Source organism: Muntiacus reevesi, chromosome 1, assembly GCF_963930625.1.
Source record: "Muntiacus reevesi chromosome 1, mMunRee1.1, whole genome shotgun sequence".
NCBI lineage: Eukaryota > Metazoa > Chordata > Mammalia > Artiodactyla > Cervidae > Muntiacus > Muntiacus reevesi.
In genome coordinates, this window is record NC_089249.1 from 162,180,323 (window position 1) to 162,201,804 (window position 21,482).

Here is a 21,482-nt window from a genome sequence, read left to right on the forward strand (position 1 = left end):
TGAAACCCAACCCTCCATCTGCTGGCAGTTCTACTTCCTTCGTATACTTATTTTCCTATTCTCCAAGACAACTATTTTACATCTTTTTTCTCTCCTCTAATCTCCAATCTCTCATCTTTTCTAAAACCCAAAAATGCCATTTAAGAAACTGAATTTGAATAGATGGATCGACATCATTTGCTTTAACGTCTTTCAATAGTTTTACTTCCTCCCAGATATTTGGAAAATGCTACTTAGTTCTACATTTCCTTGATACTACTATATTTCTTATTATATGAAATAAATTTTAGCTCTTTACTAATAAATTATCCATTCTTGACTACAAGCTCTTCTGGTTTGTTACCACTATCACCTATTCCTTAAGTATTACCTGACTGCCTGGGTCATCCAGAACAAGCTTCGACAGAAACGAAAAGCATCCTAACTTAACTTTACAGAACAAAAAAAGACAACAAACTTGATTTGACTGACTTGGCACTCAGCTCCTTGCCACCTCTGTGCTCTAGCCACAGAGGTCTTCAGGAATATGAGGTATTCAAACTGTTACAGCGAGAAAACCAAACTCACGGGTAAGCAGCTAGGGTAGAGCTGTCAGAGGAAAGCGCTGCAGCAAAGGACTGCTGCCACCACCCCTCTCTAGGCTATCCAGTCCTTGTACACAGTGAATTCAGCATGACGTGCTGGGTGACATGAGAAAAATACACACGAGAAAAACACTGTTCTGTTTGCAACACTGGCAAAAAGACTATAACACAAAAAGCTTTCTTCCTTGCCATGGTTTGCAAAATCACATTCTTACATTATTGGGTTATATAAGCAATGTTTAAATCATTCTCCACAACATATACCCCAAATCCAGAAAAAGCATTTCAAAGTGTTAACTGATATAAGCCCAGCTACTTGCCTATTTTTTCCTACTTTATTCACCAGTCTCCTGAACTAAAACTACCACTGCAATGCAACTCTCAGTTCTGTGAATGCCAATCCCATTCTGGACAGGCACACGGCACTTCATGACTAGATGTGCCTCTCTAGCCAACTGTGTATCCCCAAGGTCTCAAAAACTGGCCAGAATGATCCAGAATATCTCTGGATAGCAGTCATTAAATTATTCCATAAAGGAAAGTAAGACACTATAAAATATAGAACATGCTTAGGTTACAAGGGTGCCGAGAACAAAATGAAAAGTCACTGACCTCTATATTCTTTAAGCAGCCTTCCCACAAGCATTCCATCATTTGTGGTTACCATCTCTAGTACCCAGATAAAGCAGCTGAGCTGTGTTTACTGAGTACAGCAGTCTCTGTGGCAGACATCTGCTAACTAAGGTGGGTGTCCAACCTGGAGGCTGAAATAACTCATAGTCCTGTTAGTCTCCACTAGAGCATGCCCTCTCTTTACCACTGCCTCCCAGTAAAAGGAACTCACCGAAAGGAAAAAGGCTGGATTATCAGAGCAAATCTTTTCTAATTTTCAGTACAGGTATGCTACTCAACAAACGATCACACATTTTAAGAACATTTCCTTGAATAAATACCACTGAGTATCACCTATCTGCAGAGATTTAAGCTAATACCCAGCTGAGTACTTACACACTAAAATGAAGCAAGGCAGAAATATACAACAAAGACAATTATTTAAGACCTTTATTAACAGGTGCTTGCAGTTTGTTGACTTTTTTTTTTTGAAAAAATCAAGCTGTAAACTTTTATTACAAATTAAAAATGAGGTTCTTAAAAATCTCAACTTGACCAGATATGAAACAATTTAAAAACCTTTAAAGGTGTATTGAGAAAAAACAGGCTTTTTTTTTTTAAAAAACACGTTTGTCATTACCAAAAAGAGACGTCTTTAGGTAAAAATAATAAAAACCCCATGCTGCATAGATAATGCAGATAGTTCTAGTTATCTGGTCAACAGGCAAAAAGCAAGCACTTAAGGTCTTCAGCTCCAATCTTTTGTTCATTTCTTATTGCTGGAATTTCATATTCATTTCTTCTTGTTGGATGACTAAACTGCAAGAGGAAAAAAGAAGTTTTTAAATTACCTTCCACAGTTCACTGCAATCTTTTAGTATATCAAATTGCTCCAGATCAAATGAGCTAGGTAGGGAAGGTATTAACACACTTCATATTGGTTTACCTTTACACAGCAGTTCATAACAGGAGTGGGCATTGCTATATAATAAGAATGGTTACTCAGATTCTGAATGACCTTTTGATACTCAAAATGGGGGGGGGGGGGGCGGGGCGGGGGGAGTCTCACTGGCTGAAAATGGTAATTCTAGACCCAAAGAGAGACAAATACATGTCTCCTAGAATCAAGTGAAAAGGGAATCCTCTTAATTTTAGAATTGATGATATAATGCCAAAGTCACCACTTTCCTCAAACAGACCATACTGGTCACCATCACCTACGTTTTTAATCTGAGTAGCTATCCCACTTATTTTTGAAAATGAAGAATGTCACAATGTAATTACTTTGTTAGGGTAGGGTTAGGAAGACCTTCCTCAGCTCACTGGTGTTTGTGTGTGCACTCAGTCACGAGTCATGACTCTTAGTGACCCCCATGGACTACAGCCCACTAAGCTCCTCTGTCCATAGAATTTTCCAGGCAAGAATACTGGAGTGGGTTGCCATTTCCTTCTCCAACTTACTGGTAAAATCATCCAAGAAAGTTGACAAAAAGCCCTAATACACAAGATACAATGTATATATCAAAGCATGGCTCTGATATATAGTCCATTAACAAAATGACATTCAAATCATCTTAAGATTAGTTTGGGTAGAAGACACGGTAAGTTTAAGTGGCTTACTTTACCTGATGAACTGGGTTTTCCTCTCTTTCATTAACGATATCACTCATGACTGCCTAGAAGCCAGAAGGCCATCTTACTTACCCGGATGATGGTAGAGATGGTAAGCCGGCATTTACTCAGCCCCGCCCTGCTCAGCCTCGGGAGCGGACGAATTCTCAGCTGGTGGATCGGCTGCTTTTGTCTCTTTGCCATCTTGTGGTTTAGGGTTTTCTGGGCGTCTGCGTCGGTAATTGAAGTTGCGGCGGTACCGACGTTGAGGTGGTTGCTGACCTTGGGTCTCATCTCCTTGATTTTCCTTATCTTCTTCATTGCCGTCCTCTCTGGGCTGTCTTTGGCGAGGAGGGCCCCTGGAATGAACATTGTGGAAACTTGCAATGATAAAACCTTCTTTAATCAAGTCACCAGGTTAACACACCCGCCCTTTCTGTTTATCAAGTGGTATGCAGGCAATTTATCAAAATTGAAAGAGTAAACTTGGTTTTTACTTCACAAATTGAGCACAACGACTTGGTAAAAGGATATGGAAATGTAAACTAAGATGACCATTTAAAACTGATTTTAATAGTCTCATATTACCCAATACATCCATATATATACCCAATATATCCATAGATAGTGAAGGTTGGGGACCCTGGAGTGCTACAGTCCATGAGGCCACAAAGACTTGGACACGATTTAGTGACTGAACAACACACTCATATTACTCAAAATGCCCATAGTATAACCTATTCCAAAGTTAGCCATGAAAGGACTAAAGCTGTACAACACCATCAATACTCTGATGCCTTTTAAAAACACGAGTATTAAAGTAACCAGGTTTGGAAACAAGTGCTAATCTTTATAGATGAACATTTGTTTAAAAAAGCAGAAATCAAAACCAGAGAAAAGGTATCATCTTCATATAAATCAAAGTACATAGCAACCATTAGTTTGGGAAAGGCAAATCAAAACTACTTCATACACACCAGGAAAGCCACAATCCCAAGGCTGAAAACAATCATTGGGGAGGGTGTGGAGAAACCCCTCAATGCACTGCTGGCTGGTGTGAATATAAACTGGTGCAGCAGCTTTGGAAAACAGCTTGGTGACTAAATGACCTAGCAGTTCTACTTCTAGAACTGTATCCAAAACAATATCCATCATGCATTATTTTAACATTCACAACAAGATGCGAAAATAACCCAAATGCCCATCAACCAAGTTAAGGAAGAACAAAATGTGATATCCATACAATGGAACCTGATTTGGTCATAAAAAGAAATCAAGCACTAAAGAGGGAGGCAGGATCGGGATGGGGAACACATGTAAATCTATGGCTTGATTCATGTGAGTGTATGGCAAAAACCACTACAATATTGTAAAGAAATTAGCCTCCAACTAATAAAAATAAATGAAAAAAAAAAAAAAAAGAAAAGAAATCAAGTACTAATGATAAAGGCATGAATGACTAAAATACACAAGGTGAAAGCCAGACAGAAAAATGTCCAAACTAGGCAAATACAGAGGTAAGGAAAGCAGATTAGTGGTAGCCAGGAGCTGGGGTAGAGGGGAATGGAGAGTGACTATTAATGAATACATGGCCTTTTTTTTTCTTTTGGAGGGGGGACATGATGAAAATGCCTGGAATTAGCCATTGGTTGGATAACTTTGCGAATACACTAAAAACCACTGAGTCACACACTTTAAACACCAAGATTATTAGCATGCCTTTTATACCTGTATAGGTCATCCCAGCTCTAACTTCCCATTTAAGATTCCATTTTTTACCTCTAACCCCTCCAATCTTCCACCTACCCCTCCCAACCTCCCCCCACCTCTTCTGAAATGGTTTTCCCATATTTTTGGGAACTCCTGACCAGTCCTTGGCAAAACTGCCCTGGCCCTCCCCTGTAGCCTTCCAGTGGTGGTTGTCCCACCCCTTATCACTGTGGCTTCTAAGTGAATTCTAAAACCCCACCTCTCATATCTTAATGTCATATTCCATTTTATTACCCTTTTCCTATTGTAATGATCAGGACAGTTCCATATAACATGAGCTTTTAGATTCTTTACCTCCCACGCAATTCTTGTTTGCTACTTAGGTTCTCAAGTTTCAACCAATCCACTCTCTAGTCACCCTTTACTTATTTTCCTGGTGTATTCCAGGAGTCTTGTTCTCCCACTCTCATTTCCACTAGGACCTATAATCCAACAATCCTATCACTCATTCTGTCCCTTAACTCTTCCTTAATCCTTTTCTCTCCTTTGTCTCCAAGTATAAGGTCTACTACTAAGGATTATCACCAAACCCAAACCCAGTATCTCTGAGTAGACAAATGCTGAACGATCTAACCCTGCTTAATCTGAAGCTGCTGCTCAAAATGGCTGGAAAAACACAAGCGTGTTTGGTGGACCCACTTTAAATCTGTTATCACTGTTATTTGATTTCCTCTATTTCTCTTCTTGAGATAATTTCATATATTTGTCCCAAACCTCTCACCCCTTTCCTTTTGACTTCACCAACACACTGGTGCTCATAAACTCTGGCTTTTTACACATGCAACATCCACGGTTCCCAGCGAAAGACCAACCCATTACGTGGACCAAACCCAATCCTAACTGAAGATAGCTGCGGCAGATAATTCTCTGACAAGTATCCTTTTTAAAAAATTGCATTTAAAAATAAACAAAATTGCATTTTTCAGCCTACAAATAAGCTCTTACTTCTCAAACAAACAAAAAAAATCCTTTCTTAATGATTCTTTTCACTTTACTGCCACCTCATCTGTCTTCCTTTCAGCAAAACTCCTGCTATACTGATTTCAGATTTCCCACAATTTGCTCTTAGATCTGCACCAATCATTTCACCCCCTGGATTATAAAGTAGTATGTGCCATTTACTACTCAAACAAAAAATTCTTGACTAAATATAAGTTTGGAAAGCCCTGCATTCATTATAATAAATATATTCAAATGAAACCATTAAGTCTAACTTAAACCAAAAGGCAAACAGTAAAACTGAAGCACTCAACAAAAATTCATGAGCTGTTTTTAAACACACCAATGAAACTAGGTAGAAAATTGGAGAAGTTCTACAACGTAACAAAAAGTAGACCAAGGATGCTACCCTTGGGATTTAAAGGGACAGAGCATGAAAGCCCATTTTAGGTCATTTATTACTATCACAGATAAACATTTATCACTAAGAGCTGATACTGTGACTGTTTGCAGTATTTCAAGGAGGTATCTATGTCTAGGTTTACAAGAGTATGCTACCTGTTAGTTTTAGGGATCACATCTGGAGACTCAATATTCTAAGACCTTTTACTACGTATATGCATTAAACCTGTTTGGCCTGTGAAGCTCTACCCTAATTCCTCTAATAATTAAACAGCTTCCGTTAAAAAGGTATGCTTACCTTTACTTTTCTCCCTCCCAATGAATCAGGTCTTAAAGTTATAATACAATGCAGTTTAAACTACTATTCTCTTACCTGTTAAAGGACAGAAATGGGAAATTCCATGCCCTCATTAGAGTAAAACAACAACAAAACCAACTGCAAAAAGTAGACCACATCTATAAAGCTGTTTTTTAACCAGTGCCAGCAAAGATGCAAAGAACACATTCTCAAAGATAACTGACTTCACGTTCACCTCTTAGGCATCTGATGAAAGAAAATGTGAAGTGTTAACAGACAAATGACTGAAAAAGCCTGCAGAAGAAGCATGCTGCTGCTGAGTCATAATACATGCTTGAAAAAAATTTAAATGCAAACCATACCTGCGGAATCGTGGTCTATAACCCCGATACATATTCTGTCTCACTGGTCTACCTTGTTCTCCTGCACCCTGGTTGTCAGCACCCTGAAAAGGCAATGGAAATCAAGCCAAATTTTACTCAATTTACATTAGCACCAAAACTCAACCAGACAAAAGTCTGAATACAGCAGCAGTTAAAAGTAAATAAAATCACATTTACCTCCATCACTTCTCCCTGCACAGGAGGGTTGGAGTACTGTGGTCGACGCCCATAGGGTCTCCGCATGTAGTAAGGTGGGAACCTCCGCCTGCGGTAGGGCCGGCGCTGTTGGGCCTGGCCTTCGGGAGCGCTCTCCGATCCCTCATTCTTTTCCCCACTCTCACTATTCTGGTAATTCTGCTGGTAATTGCGTGGAGGACCCCTGCGACGTGGATAGCGCCTATAATGGTTACGGTCTGCTGCGTATTTACTGCCTTGCACTGGAACTCCACCAGGGCCTGTAACATTTGCTGCCTCCGCACCCTACAAAAGCCATCATATAGTGATAGTGACAACGGAATTAAGGACACTCAACAAAACTTACACACAAAAAAACAAAAGGGTCTCTGTGGCCAGGGGCGCATAGAAACGATTAACTAGCTCCTCACTGTTCTGAAGAGGTGGCCCTCTAACCGCAGCCAGCACGCTAGGGTCGGTGCGCCTGTGTTCAGTGGTCACCTAACCCGTCCATCCACCTTAGAGCCACCATCCTGAAGGATGAGCTCTCCAAAATATTTCCATACTCAAGTCAAACCTTTACACAAAAAGCATCCTCACCTTTTCTCCTTCAACAACATCAAACTCCACAGTCTCTCCATCTCCTACACTGCGAAGGTACTTCCTGGGGTTATTCTTCTTTATGGCAGTCTAGTAATATCACATTCCAAAAATAGATTAACAGGGGAGAATAATGTGCTTTTTCATTTAAAATGTACCAGAGTCAATATTATTTTAACTTGGATATACATGTAAAGTTAGCTTTAAATAAGACCAAACCATCAATAAATTTAGGAAAACAAGGACCAGTGCTACCCCCAACCTCAATCAAAATACTCCAATCTTACAAGGCCCCAGCATTTTATCACTATTTTCCAAACTAAAACAAGTAATTTAACACGCAAGACAAACACAACTATAAACATATATTTTAAAATGCTTTTTGCAAAAGCATTATATGTAGCTTTGAACAAAATGAGGATATCCACCTATCCCCAAAGACTGCACTCAATAGTAGAAGCTAGCCCCACACAGGGCCAGTTTAGATGACAGGCGAGTTTAGTTTTGCATGCTTCTAAGTTGACCAAACCAACTTTGTCCCTGTGTTACCATATCAAACTGTTACAAATGTCAACCAAAATCCCTTCCAACCTGACTGTGGGAATACTTCAATGGAAATGCAATTCCCATGAATTAACTATGCCACTTTTAATATTCTGTTGGTTATTACCTCCCCAGAATACATTAAATCTCTCATTGTTACTCATTCTCCAGACTTGCATAACAAAACTAAAGGGGAAGAATAACATCTCACGTTTGTAATATTTCCATAAAGTACTTTCATGCATTACCCACTCAATCGCATTATGAAGATGATGTGAGGCATCATTATTCATTCCTCTTTTAAGGTAATAAAATAGGCTTTAAAAGTCAGGTGACTTGCCCAAGGTCACACAGTGTGGCAGAGTATGGACTTTCTAAATCCAGGTCTCGGGACTCCAAATCCCATGTTCATTCTACTATATCACAGCAGTATCTATTACGGGATCACCCATGCATTTCCATTCCAGAGGAGGGAGGACAACCAACAAATCTGAAGCCAATTAAGCTAAAGTTGCCCAGAACTGCAGTCTCCTTGTAACACCACCAAGACCTGAGCAGCCAAAGTCCTAAGAAACAACTAAATTTTGAAATCACCTCCAAAATAAAGAGGAAAGCATATTGGTGACAACTTGTGGGTTGGTACAAGTGGGTGACATGTGTTCAGCCAAATAATTGATCTCATCTGTCATCTAAACTGTCACAAAGTTTTCATACCTTTCATGTAACTCTCAATTATCTGCAGTCATAGGGGATAGCAGAAATATGGGTTAATTAAAATCCCAAACTGTTATTTTGGTCAGTATCAATTCTCTCCTGCACATTCCCAGATACTTCACTGTTGCCCACAGGGAGCAAGACTGGCAAGCCTTGCTGTCTGTCTCTTGTACCCAAGTATGCAAATTCCTTCGAAAATGCAGAAGGAAGTAAGAAACAGATTAAGTATTGGTATTCAATTTTATAAAACAAACATTTGTTTTTTAATACAATATTTTGCCTGAGCAGTCCTGTATTTGTTTAGAATTTAAATGTTTCCATACTTAATATTTGACCCTGTGATTACTCAACAGGGTTTTGGATATACCTCGAAACTGACCTGGTTTCCCCCTCAATTGCCATTGAGTGGTCTACAGGTCAATGCAGAGAGCTATACAACACCTTTCCAAAGGCAGCCTTTCCAAGGAAGTATGCTGCCAGCCAAGCAGCTGCCTGAATAACGGCACGAGTGTGGAGACTGACTGTCTTTTGATGTCTACATTACAGTACAGTGGTTAAAACGTTCTTAAAGAGTGATTTTCAATACAAGTCAATAAAATTTCAATAGTCTTAGTAAAAAAAGAAAACCACCCACTGCCCCGGTGGAATTCATAGCAGTATGCATTCCTAAACATTTCTCCTACCCATTGCATTCCTCTGAAGAAAATTAAGTCCAATTAAGCCTGATATACTTAAGGTCGAAATATTAGTGTTCATTTGGCAGAGGCTTACTTAAACAATAAACTTCTTAATGTTTAAAGTTTCCCAAAATACTTTCCTTAAATAGTACTTGTGGAGGAAAGTTTGGCATGTAGCACCTATCCTGTCAGTTTTTTCCTCTCAAACACTGAGGCTAATCTAAAAACTATTTAATAAGTAATCACCAACCTTGCCATACCACCCTTTCACTTAACCTTAAACTAGCAAGGATTTCTAAATTTCCCAAGCTGGTAAAAATTCCCCTAACATAAAAACATCTTACCTAGTCAAAGTACTTTAGAATAAACAGAAGGATCTATGCTATAATGTCCAGTTTTTCAACATTTGTCTCAGATCAACATACTTTGCAGCTTTGGCCTATTTCCCCCATCATTACTGTCATCTGTCAGAGGTAATTCTAACAGCATTTGAGAACATGTCAAACTTCGTGTTATGGACAGCAACAGTATAGTTCAAATTTAGATTAATGGAGGTTTTCAGTTTGTCTGAAATAAGGTTTGAAAATTCAGTGTAAGGAATCAAGTAGATTCAACATTTTTAAAAAGCTACAGCTATTAACAAAACAAAATACCAACACGAAAGGCCTATTTTAATTAAGTGAACTGCCAACACAATGTTTTAATGTACACATTTAAGCTGTACTACCCCTCTTCCTGTGGGAACTAAATTGTCTGGTAAGTGGACTTAATAAACCTTTTTTACAAGGAACAATAGTTCAGAAGACACACACCCTTTTCTTCTCACAAGCGTTAAGCGAGAAGTGTAAACAGCCACAGGAGCACTCACCTGGTGTACAAATACATCTTCCTTGGTGTCATTCCTACAAGACAGAACCAAGTAGAACAAGTTAGAAAACTGAACACTACATTTCATGTTGTCAAAGATTAAGAATACACTTGATCCTCTGGGCCTTCCCCTCCCTTTTAGAGACTTTCCTGGCTGCCAACCAGCCATTAGGAAGTAAATTAAGAATAGAAACAAAAACACAACCAGTACCAGTAAGTCACAATGGTTTTACTAACAACTGTCTCACCACCAACCTTAGAAGGATTAAAAAAGGAAAAAGACAAATAAAAAGTGTCCTACAAAGCCATTAAGAGGACAGAAGTGACTAGCAACATATATTGTCACTTCTCATTCTACTAAACACTAAATGTATTCCAGCACAAGCCATTCATACCTCTAAGAGCATGGTTACTACCTTAAGTAGAAGAGATCACGAACATACTCTCATCAATTGCTAGCTTCCCTCCTACTTCATCTTCACCATTCCCAACTCTCAACTTTCACTGAGGGTCATAAGGATGACCTCAGAATATACAATACCAGGAGTGAGTCCTAAATATAAACTATGGACTTTGAGCAATAATGGTGTCAAATGTAGATTTATCAATTTTAACAAATGTATCACTTGGTACAGTATAGCAGAGGTGGTCATGGATACAATCTGTAGACCTGGGGTACATGGGAACTATGTGTTTTCTGTTCGACTCTGCCATGAACAGAAAGTGCTCTTAAAAATAAAGTACTGATTAAAATAAAGCGACAGATTATAGTGGAAGTACAAATACGAACACTACCAATACCAACATCATTCACATGGCAAGCATTGTTTGTGCCAGAAAACCAAGAAAGTGAAGATGGAACGCAACTTTTCACTAGTACACAACCCTCTGTTACTTCAAGACACCATTTTTACACCAATCTTTGTTGCTGTTTAGTTGTCTCTTTTGTGACCCCCACGGACTGTAGCCCACCAGGCTCCTGTCCATGGGATTTCCCAGACAAGAATACTGGAGTGGGTTGTCATGTCCTTCTCCAGGGGATCTTCCCAATCAATCCAGAGATTGAACCTAGGTCTCCTGCACTGCAGGCAGATTCTTTACCACTCAACTACCTGGGAAACCCACACCAATCTTTAGTTCGTTGTTAAGCAAATATGGTTGAAATATTGCTTCAGGGCTTCACAAGTAAGTGTTAAAGGAAGCAACATTCGCCCTGAATCTTGAATGAGTTCACTAGAAAATGAGAATGATGTTCCCAGTGGAGAGGTCATGGACATGAGTAAAACCAACAACTAGCAAATTCAAGTTGAGTTCAAAGTGGCTGGAGAATATGACCCAGCTTTTGTGGCTGTGTGGGTGAGGGAGTAGATTTGAGATACCGTTCTTAACTTAATAGGGGAAAAACTGTGAATGAGTGAATGTTAGAAGTGAGGGGGCAGTGGTGAATGATTTGACTTTCTAGAGATTGGGAATTAATGTGATGATACTATTAGTAAAAAGAACCACTGGAGGAGCAACATTTCTAGACCTTTACCTACTCACCCCACCCTGTTTTCAGTCGGTCAGAGTTGAGAAAGGACTCAGTATTCTAGTATTTATGCACCAAAGACTCCATATAGCATCGAGGACATTTATGGAAACAGGATTAATTTAAAATCTTCAAACACACACACACTCCCACCCAAGGCAGGGTGACTGAAAACTGACCCTATAAACTAGTTGAGTATTGCTGTTTAGTCACTAAGTCGTGTCTGACTCTGCAAGCCCACGGACTGTAGCCTGCCAGGCTCTTGTGTCCATGGATTTCTCAAGCAAGAGAACCGGAGTGGGCTCTCATTTCCTTCTCCAGGGGATCGTCCCAACCCAGGGATCAAACCAGAGTCTCCGACAATGGCAGGTAGATTCTTTACCACTGAGTCACCAGGGAAGCCTCATTGAGTATTAGAACACTTAGGAATTAACAGCCATCTGTCAAATAGGTCCACATACATCACACAATTCCATAGCTACCATTAGTTTTCAAATGCATTACGACTGAATTTCAAGCTCTAAGGTTGTTCCAAAGAGAGGGGGATAGTACTTTCACTAATGGAAGTAAAGGATATAAGACTTGCTAGATGACTAAGGTAAAGGATATTTAGTACTGGACGTTCATGTAAATAAATTTATTACTTGAGTTTTGGGGGGGGGGGGAGTACTTTATGGTTTTAATATGCATTAAAATTTCCTTAAAAAAAGAAGGCAACTTTTAAGAGAGGGATTTTTCATTACTAACAATGCTGCTGCCCATGCATCTGGGTAGCCAATATCATTTTTTCTAATGTAGCTGCAAAGAGGCATTTACAGACTGAAAATACACACCACAATAAAAAGAAAAGCAGTTGCCTATGAATTTTACTTTGGGTTGTAAAAGGAATTAAAAAAAACTCACCAAATACTTCTCTAGTCAGTTAATCTAGTTGCAACTTGTTATACAGGGGAAAAGCTTAGATACCTTAATAGTTTATACTGTGAGGGTTTAAGTTCCAGATACTTTGGCAAGCATTTTACCATACCAATCCTCACAATGCCAAGGTGGGTGCTTTTATTTATATTACCACCCATCCTACAAATTAGGAAAATAATTGGTAGAATCTGATTCTACAGGCCCTGGTCCTTATCATGTTGAGAACTCAAAAAGGACCTGTTTGGAAATCTTTACGTATTTCTGCTTTCAAGGTAGATTACAGCATATGGTTTCTCTAATTTTGGGAGAGGACAGTAATAAATAACAAGAACCCCGTACACACCCTCACCTGCAGTACAGTTATATTCTGTGTAACTGGACCAGGATTCTGCTACATACTGCCCCCCACTACCATCAACACATGGAAAATGCAAACCCCATTCTTTGCTCACAAGCCACATAAAACCAGTTCTGTTCTGTGTGGGTTTGTTGATTCCCAATTACTGCCACTTTTAACTTTTTTCCGAAGTTTATTCTTTCCTATTATTCCGCCTTATTAGTTCCTCCTCTGATCTACCACAGGCCACAGGACTGACAGTGAAGAACAGCAAACCCAAAGGGCCTCATCCAATTCTTTAATAATGCTGAGTATTTACCTGTGCTAGCTAACTGGGCATTGTGCTAAGCACCAGAAATAAAAATAAGACATGGTCTACCCTCAAGAATTTCCATCTAGAAGGCCACCACCATTCAGTCTAATACAGCAGCTGAATTACCAAACACAGTTGCATATTAGAGTATGTTAAGGCATGTCAATCAAAGGAGGAGGAAAGAGTGGCAAGATGGGATATAGAACACAATGGTTATGAGCTCCTTACCAAAATCAGTGGAGCCAAGGTTGGAATCCTGGCTACTCCCATTCTTAACTACATAATCTTGGGCAAGCTGCCCTATTTGTGAAGTCAAATATCTAAGTTTGTTTCCTAGTGGCCTTAAAAAAAAGGAAAGTAAAATGAATTTGATCATTTCAATATCATGGTCAACACTCACTATTGAAGTATTTTACATTCAGTTTCTCAAACGCTCAACAGCCGCATGTGTCTACTACTGTATCGGACAGCACGGATTTACAATATTCCAACAGTGTCATTCCATGCACCAGACACCAGTCCTTCCATTCCCCAGCAGTCAAGAGAGTGTGTACTGTGTTCTTCCACTCTATTTCTTGGTGTTCACAGAACAGTCACTACTGAAAAAAAAATTTCTAAATGAAAACACAGCCTTTTCACCTATCTAAAGTACTGATATAATTTTGTTCTCATCCAGCATATAACACAGTAGTGACATCAAGGAAAAAGAAATCACACAGACAGCACGAGACTGAAGAAAAGGGGATGCCATTTTAAGTTAAGAGAATGCCAAAGAAAAAGGAAGTCCTGCAGGGATCTAAAGAAAATGAAAGGCTCTTCAAAGTCCCTAATGTAGCACAATGAAGGTAAAAAAGCATGTAGCCAACTTTTCAAATTTTAAGAAACATTCTTTTTACTAGGTGCCAATCCACAGTATTGCCTGAAAGGAGACATACCATATGTAAGCCTATCTAGCCACAATTGTCAACAAATGCTGTTACGCCATTATCTGAAGACCACCACACCAAGCCAATAATAATTTAACATGCCCAAGAGCATAAATTAATTTATAATCCTATAGCTATAAGAACAAAAGTTTCAACTCAACAACTTGGTGAAATGACTTCTGGCCAACTGACGATCAGTGCCCAACAATCAGCACAGGAATCAATCCTAAAGCGCTCTGCATACAAGCCACCGCCTTAAGAACCACAGTCTGTGTTTGAAAAGACTGCCAATGACACATCAGACTTTGGGGACCACTCAAGTGTCTTTTAATGACTCCAGCCTCCTTAGCACACCATCAAATCTTCAAGTTTTCTCTAGTGCCACAAGCATTTACTCATTTATGTTAGACTACCTATGATTTCTTGGCTCTTCCCATGTGATCAAGCTATAATCACTTTGACTTTAATAGCCTAAGAGGCTTGGCAATCATCTTTCTACAGGTCTACAAACTTTTAAAATTAGCAGGTTTTGTGGGACTTCCCTGGTGGGCCACGATGCCACACTCCCAATGCAAGGGGGCCTGGGTTCGATTCCTGGTCAAGGAACTAGGTTTCCACATGAAAACTAAGACCCAGTGCAGCCAAGTAAATATTTAAAACAAAACAGGCTTTGCAGGGTCACAGACTGCTGTATATTTTCCTCTTTCTTAAACAACATTTAAAAGGCAAAACTGGTTCCTGATTCACAGATCACATAAAAACAGAATAAGTTTAAAGATAAAGCCTAGTACTCTCTCCTTTAATTCCTTAATTGCTTCCCAATATAAGGTAAACAATCCGCACACTAAACTAGAACTATACTATGGCAATCCCTAACTACATGAAAACAGGCAGTGAGAAGTAGAAAGCCTTTCAAATCTGGGGAACTAGCAGCATACAGGAGCCCCAGTGACAGGACAGATATCATTTAAGAACCTTTCAAATGGCCAAGAACACCACCCCACCTCCAATCTATAGCCATGTGGAAACAAACAAACTGAAGACCAGGCAGAGAGCATAATAGCAATTAAGGCACATAAACTCCAATGTGAGAAAATAAGTTCAAATCTGAGCTCTGCTACTTACTAACCACACTTCTTGGAGCAAGTTTACTCTCTGGGCCATTGAATAGTACCTATACCTGAAATGCCGAGGATTAAATCCTATTAGTTGACTTTAAGCATTTACTATAGTTCCTGGCATAAATATCTGATAAACACTAGCTACTCGTTTACCACCACTGTAATGAAGAATGAGTTATATACACATGAAATCCCCAATAGGGAGGCCCCCTGAAGGGAGACCAAACCTGAGAGCCATGATATAGTATTTTTCTAGGGGGGGACAGCTGAGACTTTCCTAGGCCCTGGGTAATAGGTAATAAACACAAATGCAGATTAACAGAGGCCAGGCAGGAAAGGAAGTAAACAACAGGAGAAAACTAAGCCTGAAAAATGTGGTAAAAGAGAATGCACACCCCAATCACAGGCGTAACACTCATGGCAAGCTGATCTTCATTTACTTGGAACTAAAGGCCCCAAAACTAAACTAATAGCTCTTAAAAAACTTAGAGATTAAGCACATTACCAGTTTGTGATCTCTTCTGTATTTTATTCTCTTCACTCCACATTTCTTGGCCATCCCTTAGAATTAATTTAGCATTTTAACTACTATGGATAACAGGAACATATTTCTATTCTGGTCACTAAAAGATGCATGTCCAACTGGAAAATAAATTGTTAACTGATCCATGTCAATCTTTCTTAAATTTGGTGAGCATGGATTAATCCTCAACACCTGGAAGCAAAAAAAGGAAAGAGTTTCTAGATTCAAAATCAGAGAATCAAACCCTGAAACCACTGACCCCATGCCATCCTTATAATGCTATCTCCAATAGTTTTGAGTCAAGTTTTTCATTATAAAATGAAAAATAATTCTAGGGGTTAATAACCGCTTTAGTCACATAATCTAATTATCTTCCGCAGTCACAGAACACAAAGGAATAACAATGAATTCCTAGACTACATAGCCTAAGAAAACAAAGCCAAAAAATTTGCTGTGTTAAAATCAACACAGTCTTATTTGTTTGGCACCTTTCATATAATACAATCCTTAAAAGCTTTAACAATTACACAAGCAATAACAGACTAGAAAAAGTTTATAATGAAAATACATTCTCTTAAAGGGGACTTTTACATTAAAAATGTATTTTTAACAAACTGTAAAAACTTAAGAACCTAAAATACGTAATTCATAGAATTCCAAGGTTAAAATTAGAGCTATACAAATCATCCCATACATGGCATCCCCCAAAACAGCACACATCACACACACACTCTTCTCTCAGGAAAGCCAGGTGCCTACAGCCCTGAACCACTTGCTATACATTTTCCCTTAAGCAAGGTAAACCTCTCCTGAACTTAACTTCTGTTAGGTTTTACAGGGTCTTGTTCAAGTCTCTGAATTACTGAGACGATCAGTTTAGAAATGTGAAGCACATTTATCTGAACCAGTTAGTTTGACAAAACACTGTGGTTAAGACAATCCAAACAAAGGATCATTAAAAGCCAACTTACTTTTAACTTGCCCTATCTGATGATCAAAAAGGACTGATGACAAGTTAGATGGATAAAGAAATGGTATCTCACAGAATAAACTTAGAACGGGAAGAACTGCTTTTATCTTGGATTATCAATTGTTCACTTACAAATATAATCTAGATCCATTTAACAAATGCAGTAAAACAGAAGGCACATACATGCTACAATCTTGAAAACACACACACAAATTACTTAAAAGGCTGCAAATTATAGATCACTCCTAATAGGCACACCTGTGATAGCTTATCACCACACTGGGTCAAAGGTCAAAAGCAGTGTTTCTCAAGCTAAGGCTCACAGACTATAATCACCTGAAATTCGCCTTAGAAAATGTACCCCAGACCTAATGAATCTAAGCTGAAAAGAACTCAGGAATGTGCACTTTTACCCTTTCAAAGCAAGCACACAAATTTGAAAACTACTGGTTTAAGGGTGAGGCCAGTAAGGAGAATCAGAGTAAGACTCAAATACTAACAAATTTAGAGATCACCTAAAAAGTGGTCAAACACTGGCATCAAAGCAGTCCCTTCCTTCCTCGCCAGTAACCGATTATCAAAAAACTGATAAGAAACTGTGGCCTTGGCCTGTCCCAAGGCAGTGTAAGAACAAATGGAAAATTCCTAAAGATTTTGGAAAAAAATAGTGTTTCCCCTCAACTGCAAGCGTGGAAAACAGACCATCAAATGCTTACCATCTCTTTTGCTCTCTGAGCGTTTGAGTAACTAATGGGTTCTCGCCAGCCAACTGTGTGTCTAGGCTTGATCTTGCCCACTTGGTTTCCCCTCAGTAGTGTCCATTTCAGAAATATTTGGTATTACTTCCTACTCCTGAAGTTCTTTCAAACATCCAGTGTAAGAGGGGTGTAAGAAAGAAAATGCTAAGACGACCGCATCATACCTGAAAGGCCAACACTGCTGTTGGCATGCAGTGCTCTGCCCCCTCTAACTGCACTACCAGCCTGGGCAGCCATCTTGGAAAAGATGCCCGGCTGACAGGGACCACGAAGAGCCCTGGGAGCGAACTGCCGTCACCATCACTACTGCTGCAAACAACTCAAAGGATTAACCCTAAAGATGCAGTTTGCAGCTCTGCCTTCAAATACAAAGAATAATGTTATTGTGGACCAAAGTCACTGTATAAGCTACAACCAAAGCTTTAACAGGTACGATTTGGGGGGACAAGGAAGTAGGAGGAATAAGGCAAGAAGACCTTAGTCCAAATGACATACTTGCATTGTAAATATTACGTTACCTCCAAAGGTTAACAAGTTGTAAATAACCTACACAATAATCAACGGCTCACATTTTCAAATTCCATTTTCACTAACATAGAAAATGACGGATAAAAATGCGAGGGTTCTAAGCCTAACAAAATCACACCAGATCTTAGCTTTCCCAGTTCCCCCTTACTGGTAAGAGATGGCTCACTCACTCCGCTTGCCTTTTAAATCGCTTTGCACCTTTCAAGTTAGCTAGAGATCAACATTTAGCTACAAAACAAAGACAATCTCTAGGTCTCCTAATCCTTTCGGTCACCAAAGAAAACAAAACCCCACTAGCACTACACCAGGGCTGGCAACCTACACAAGCGCCAACAACCCCAAGTTCGTAAAGCTTACAGATATGGAGGAGAGCAATGAAAGAGGCAGGACAGGGCTTCAGCGACGGTCACCTCACCTGTTGATGAAACCATATCCGTTCCTTACATTGAACCATTTTACTGTTCCCAAAACCTTCGTTGCTGAAGGAGAGAGGAAAAAAAACCCACAATTACTAGACGTCCTTTATTAAAACCGCCACGCTTCAGCATCCGGTGGCTCACGCATTCCCTAGCAGCGGCCCGCGGCCACCTGACAGCCTTTTTCCCCAGGGCCCGCCGGCCATCCGCGCGGTCCACGTGGGTGAACCCACCGCAGCAGAGGCTCCGGGGCAGGCCCGGGGCGCGGGCCCGAGCTGGGTGTGCGCGGGGACCGCGGGCGGCGGCGAGCACGTGAGAAGGGGGAAGCCGCCCAGCCCACTCCGGCCTGCGTAGGCGGCGCGCCGCGCCCTCAGGGTACACGCGGAAGGGAGCGGGTGGGGGACGGAACAACGGCGTGCGGGCCCGGGCGCACGCGGCTGGCGGGCACGGAGGGGAGGGACCCCGCCGCACACGCGGCCGGGGGCGCGCGGCCACACAGGGGGAGGGGCGCGCGGCCCCGCGGGGTCCGCAGGGGGCGCGGGAAGCGGCGCGCGCGCGCGCTTGCCGGGCACGCGGACCGGGCGGGCCAGCGTCCGCGAGGGCGCGAGTGGGGGGGCCTGGGGGAGGGGCGGCCGCGCGCCGCCGAGTCGGTCCCCGCCGGCCGCGCGCCCGCCGGCTCGCCCCGCTTCGGGTAACGGTTCCGCCGCCAGACTTCCCTCCTTGCCCCACCCCCGTCCACGTCCGGTCCTCACCGATGACCTTCTTGTCCCCGCCGGCAGGCGCCGCCGATGTGAGGCCGCCCGGGCCGCCGCTCCCTGCGCCGCTGCCCGTCGTGCCGGGCTTGGTGTCGGCAGCGCTGAGGGCGGGGGCGGCGGGGGGGGCGGCGGGCGGCTGCTGGGTCTCGGCCTCGCTGCTCATAGTTGCGGTGATGGTGACTGGGGCCGGCTGCGGCAGCTGCGGCTCCTCCCGGGATGTGATGGTAACTAGGCCGGCGGCGGCGGTGGGGCTGCTCAGGGCTCTCTGGGGTCCGCTCTCCGCTCCCGCTACCGATCGAACTAGCGAGAATGGCGGGACGGGCGGGATAAGCCCTGCGATCGACCCGCCCTAAGCAGCATTCACTGGTCAGTAGTGTTGTCAATCTCACCACCTGACCACAACTCCTAGTTTCTATTGGCTAATACTCTTTCACTCCTCCACTCTCATTGGCCTTTAGGCGGCTAATTCGGCCGACCTACAACCGTTCCTGCCTCTGCTGCCGCCATAGAGACCGGAACTAGAATTAGAGTAGAGTCACCACGAGAACCATAGAGAACCCGAGAGGACGGGCTAGAGGGGACGTGACTTTCACGAGGCTGCAGCCGGGGTGGGCTGGCTCCAAGTTCAGGGTTGTGTCCTGGCCGAAGGAAAGGTACGGCCAGATGCCTGCGCCGGGATTACCCGGCCTGACCTGGGGGCTTGGAACGGGGCCCGACGACACCGTAGCTGCATGTGGAGAAGGCCTCCCTCCCGTCCTGCTCCAAATATGGTCCCTGTGACCTCAGACCATTACTGCAGATAGAGCCGTCTTTTCTACAATGGCCGTGTACTCGCGGCATAGCCGAGAGTTTCTGGAACAGACTTAAACGTCTGCATTCAAAAAGCGTCGGTTTACGGCGAACCGGTCACTCTGCGGGGGGGTGGGGGGATCATGCTAGCTATTAGGAAGCCCCTGTTAAAAATATTGAGGGCGGAGGGCGGGGGTCCATGGGGACCTGCCTTCCAAGCACAAGACTGTCTTGTCAAGTATTCACGTCTTTTTGTATTGACCACAAAAAAGATTTAATTTCAACTCACGTTTATTGAGCAAGCTAGGCATTTTATTCTTACAACAGCCATAATTGAAGTTGCCACATGATGTAGATGAAACCCTTCACCTTCGTTCTTTATTAGGCGTCTGCTATCTCCTGGGGTTGGACAAGTTCGCCAGTTGCAGCCTTCTTAAACTCAGCCTAGGGGTGAAGGCACAAATTCAAAATGCGACATACCAAACACCCCAGCGCTGCTAATGCACAAAGCGTTTTGGGAGTGGCCGTGGGAAAAAGGTAGGGTCGACTTAAAGCACATGGAGGTTTATGCAAAGGCATAGAGGGAAGAAGAGAACGGGGTCTGGGGGAAATGCAAGTAGTTACATAGGACCAGAATGAAGACGCTGGGTTATACAGGAAGGCAGGGTTAAATTAGGAACATTTTATCTGAAACTTAAGGGCAATAGTGAGAAGGGTAATTTTAGAGTTGAAATAGGGACTGGAATGAGGTGGTTTTTTTTTTTTTGTAATGCTAGGGAGTAAAGAATGGGTTGGAAACTTGGAAGTAGGGAAGCCACCTAGGAGGCTAGTGTGGTAGTCCTTACCTCATCCGTATCATTTATCCTGTCAATTCCACCTCCTAAATGCCTCCCTGAATCAGTCATAGAAAATCTCTAAATACCAATTTAGTCTTTATTCCTACTGCTGCTACTTTACTGTAGGCCATTATCATCTAGTGCTCATTGCAGGGGTGGTTGTTTAGTTGCTAAGTCGTGTCCGACTCTATGTGACCTCTGTGGATTGCAGCCCGTATTGCTCTGTCTGTGGGATTTCCCAGGCAACAATACTGGAGTGGGTTGCCATTTCCTTCTCCAGGTGATCTTTCCAACCCAGGGATTGAACTCATGTCTCCTGCATTGACAGGCAGGTTCTTTAAAACCACTGAGCCACCTGGGAAGCCCCAGAGCAGGGGTAGGCACACTTTTTCTCTAGGAGTCAAATGATTCTGTCTCAACCACTCAACTTTATAGAGCCTGAAAGTAACCACAGGCAATCAGTAAACAAGTGCATCTGTGTTCCACCCAAAAAGTAACTTACGGACACTGAAATGTGAATATCATGCAATTTTTTGTCACAAAATACTTAGATTTTCCAACTGTTTAAACCCTTTCCCCCCAGCTATTTA

At 41.9% G+C, this 21,482-nt stretch overlaps 1 protein-coding gene across 1 annotated transcript; it reads right to left on the reverse strand.

Moving 5' to 3' along the window:
* Positions 1-1,628: 1,628 nt before the first annotated feature.
* On the reverse strand, positions 1,629-19,570 carry YBX1 (Y-box binding protein 1). Its single transcript, XM_065914909.1, has 8 exons — positions 19,265-19,570; positions 18,512-18,575; positions 10,176-10,209; positions 7,374-7,463; positions 6,777-7,079; positions 6,579-6,661; positions 2,901-3,166; positions 1,629-2,015 (listed from the first exon to the last, which is right to left on the reverse strand). Exons 1-7 carry the CDS (start codon positions 19,428-19,430, stop codon positions 2,932-2,934), a joined length of 975 nt encoding a protein of 324 aa, XP_065770981.1. The 5' UTR covers positions 19,431-19,570; the 3' UTR covers positions 1,629-2,015; positions 2,901-2,931.
* Between the last annotated feature and the right edge of the window lie 1,912 nt (positions 19,571-21,482).

Coding starts and splice junctions, on each gene's coding strand:
- YBX1 (XM_065914909.1), bottom strand. CDS start 19,430: ATGAGCAGCGAGGCCGAGACCCAGCAGCCGCCCGCCGCCCCCCCCGCC. Junction 7,464..10,175: donor AAGATGTATTTGTACACCAG/GTGAGTGCTCCT, acceptor TGATATTACTAG/ACTGCCATAAAGAAGAATAA. Junction 7,080..7,373: donor ATGTTGTTGAAGGAGAAAAG/GTGAGGATGCTT, acceptor TGGCTTTTGTAG/GGTGCGGAGGCAGCAAATGT.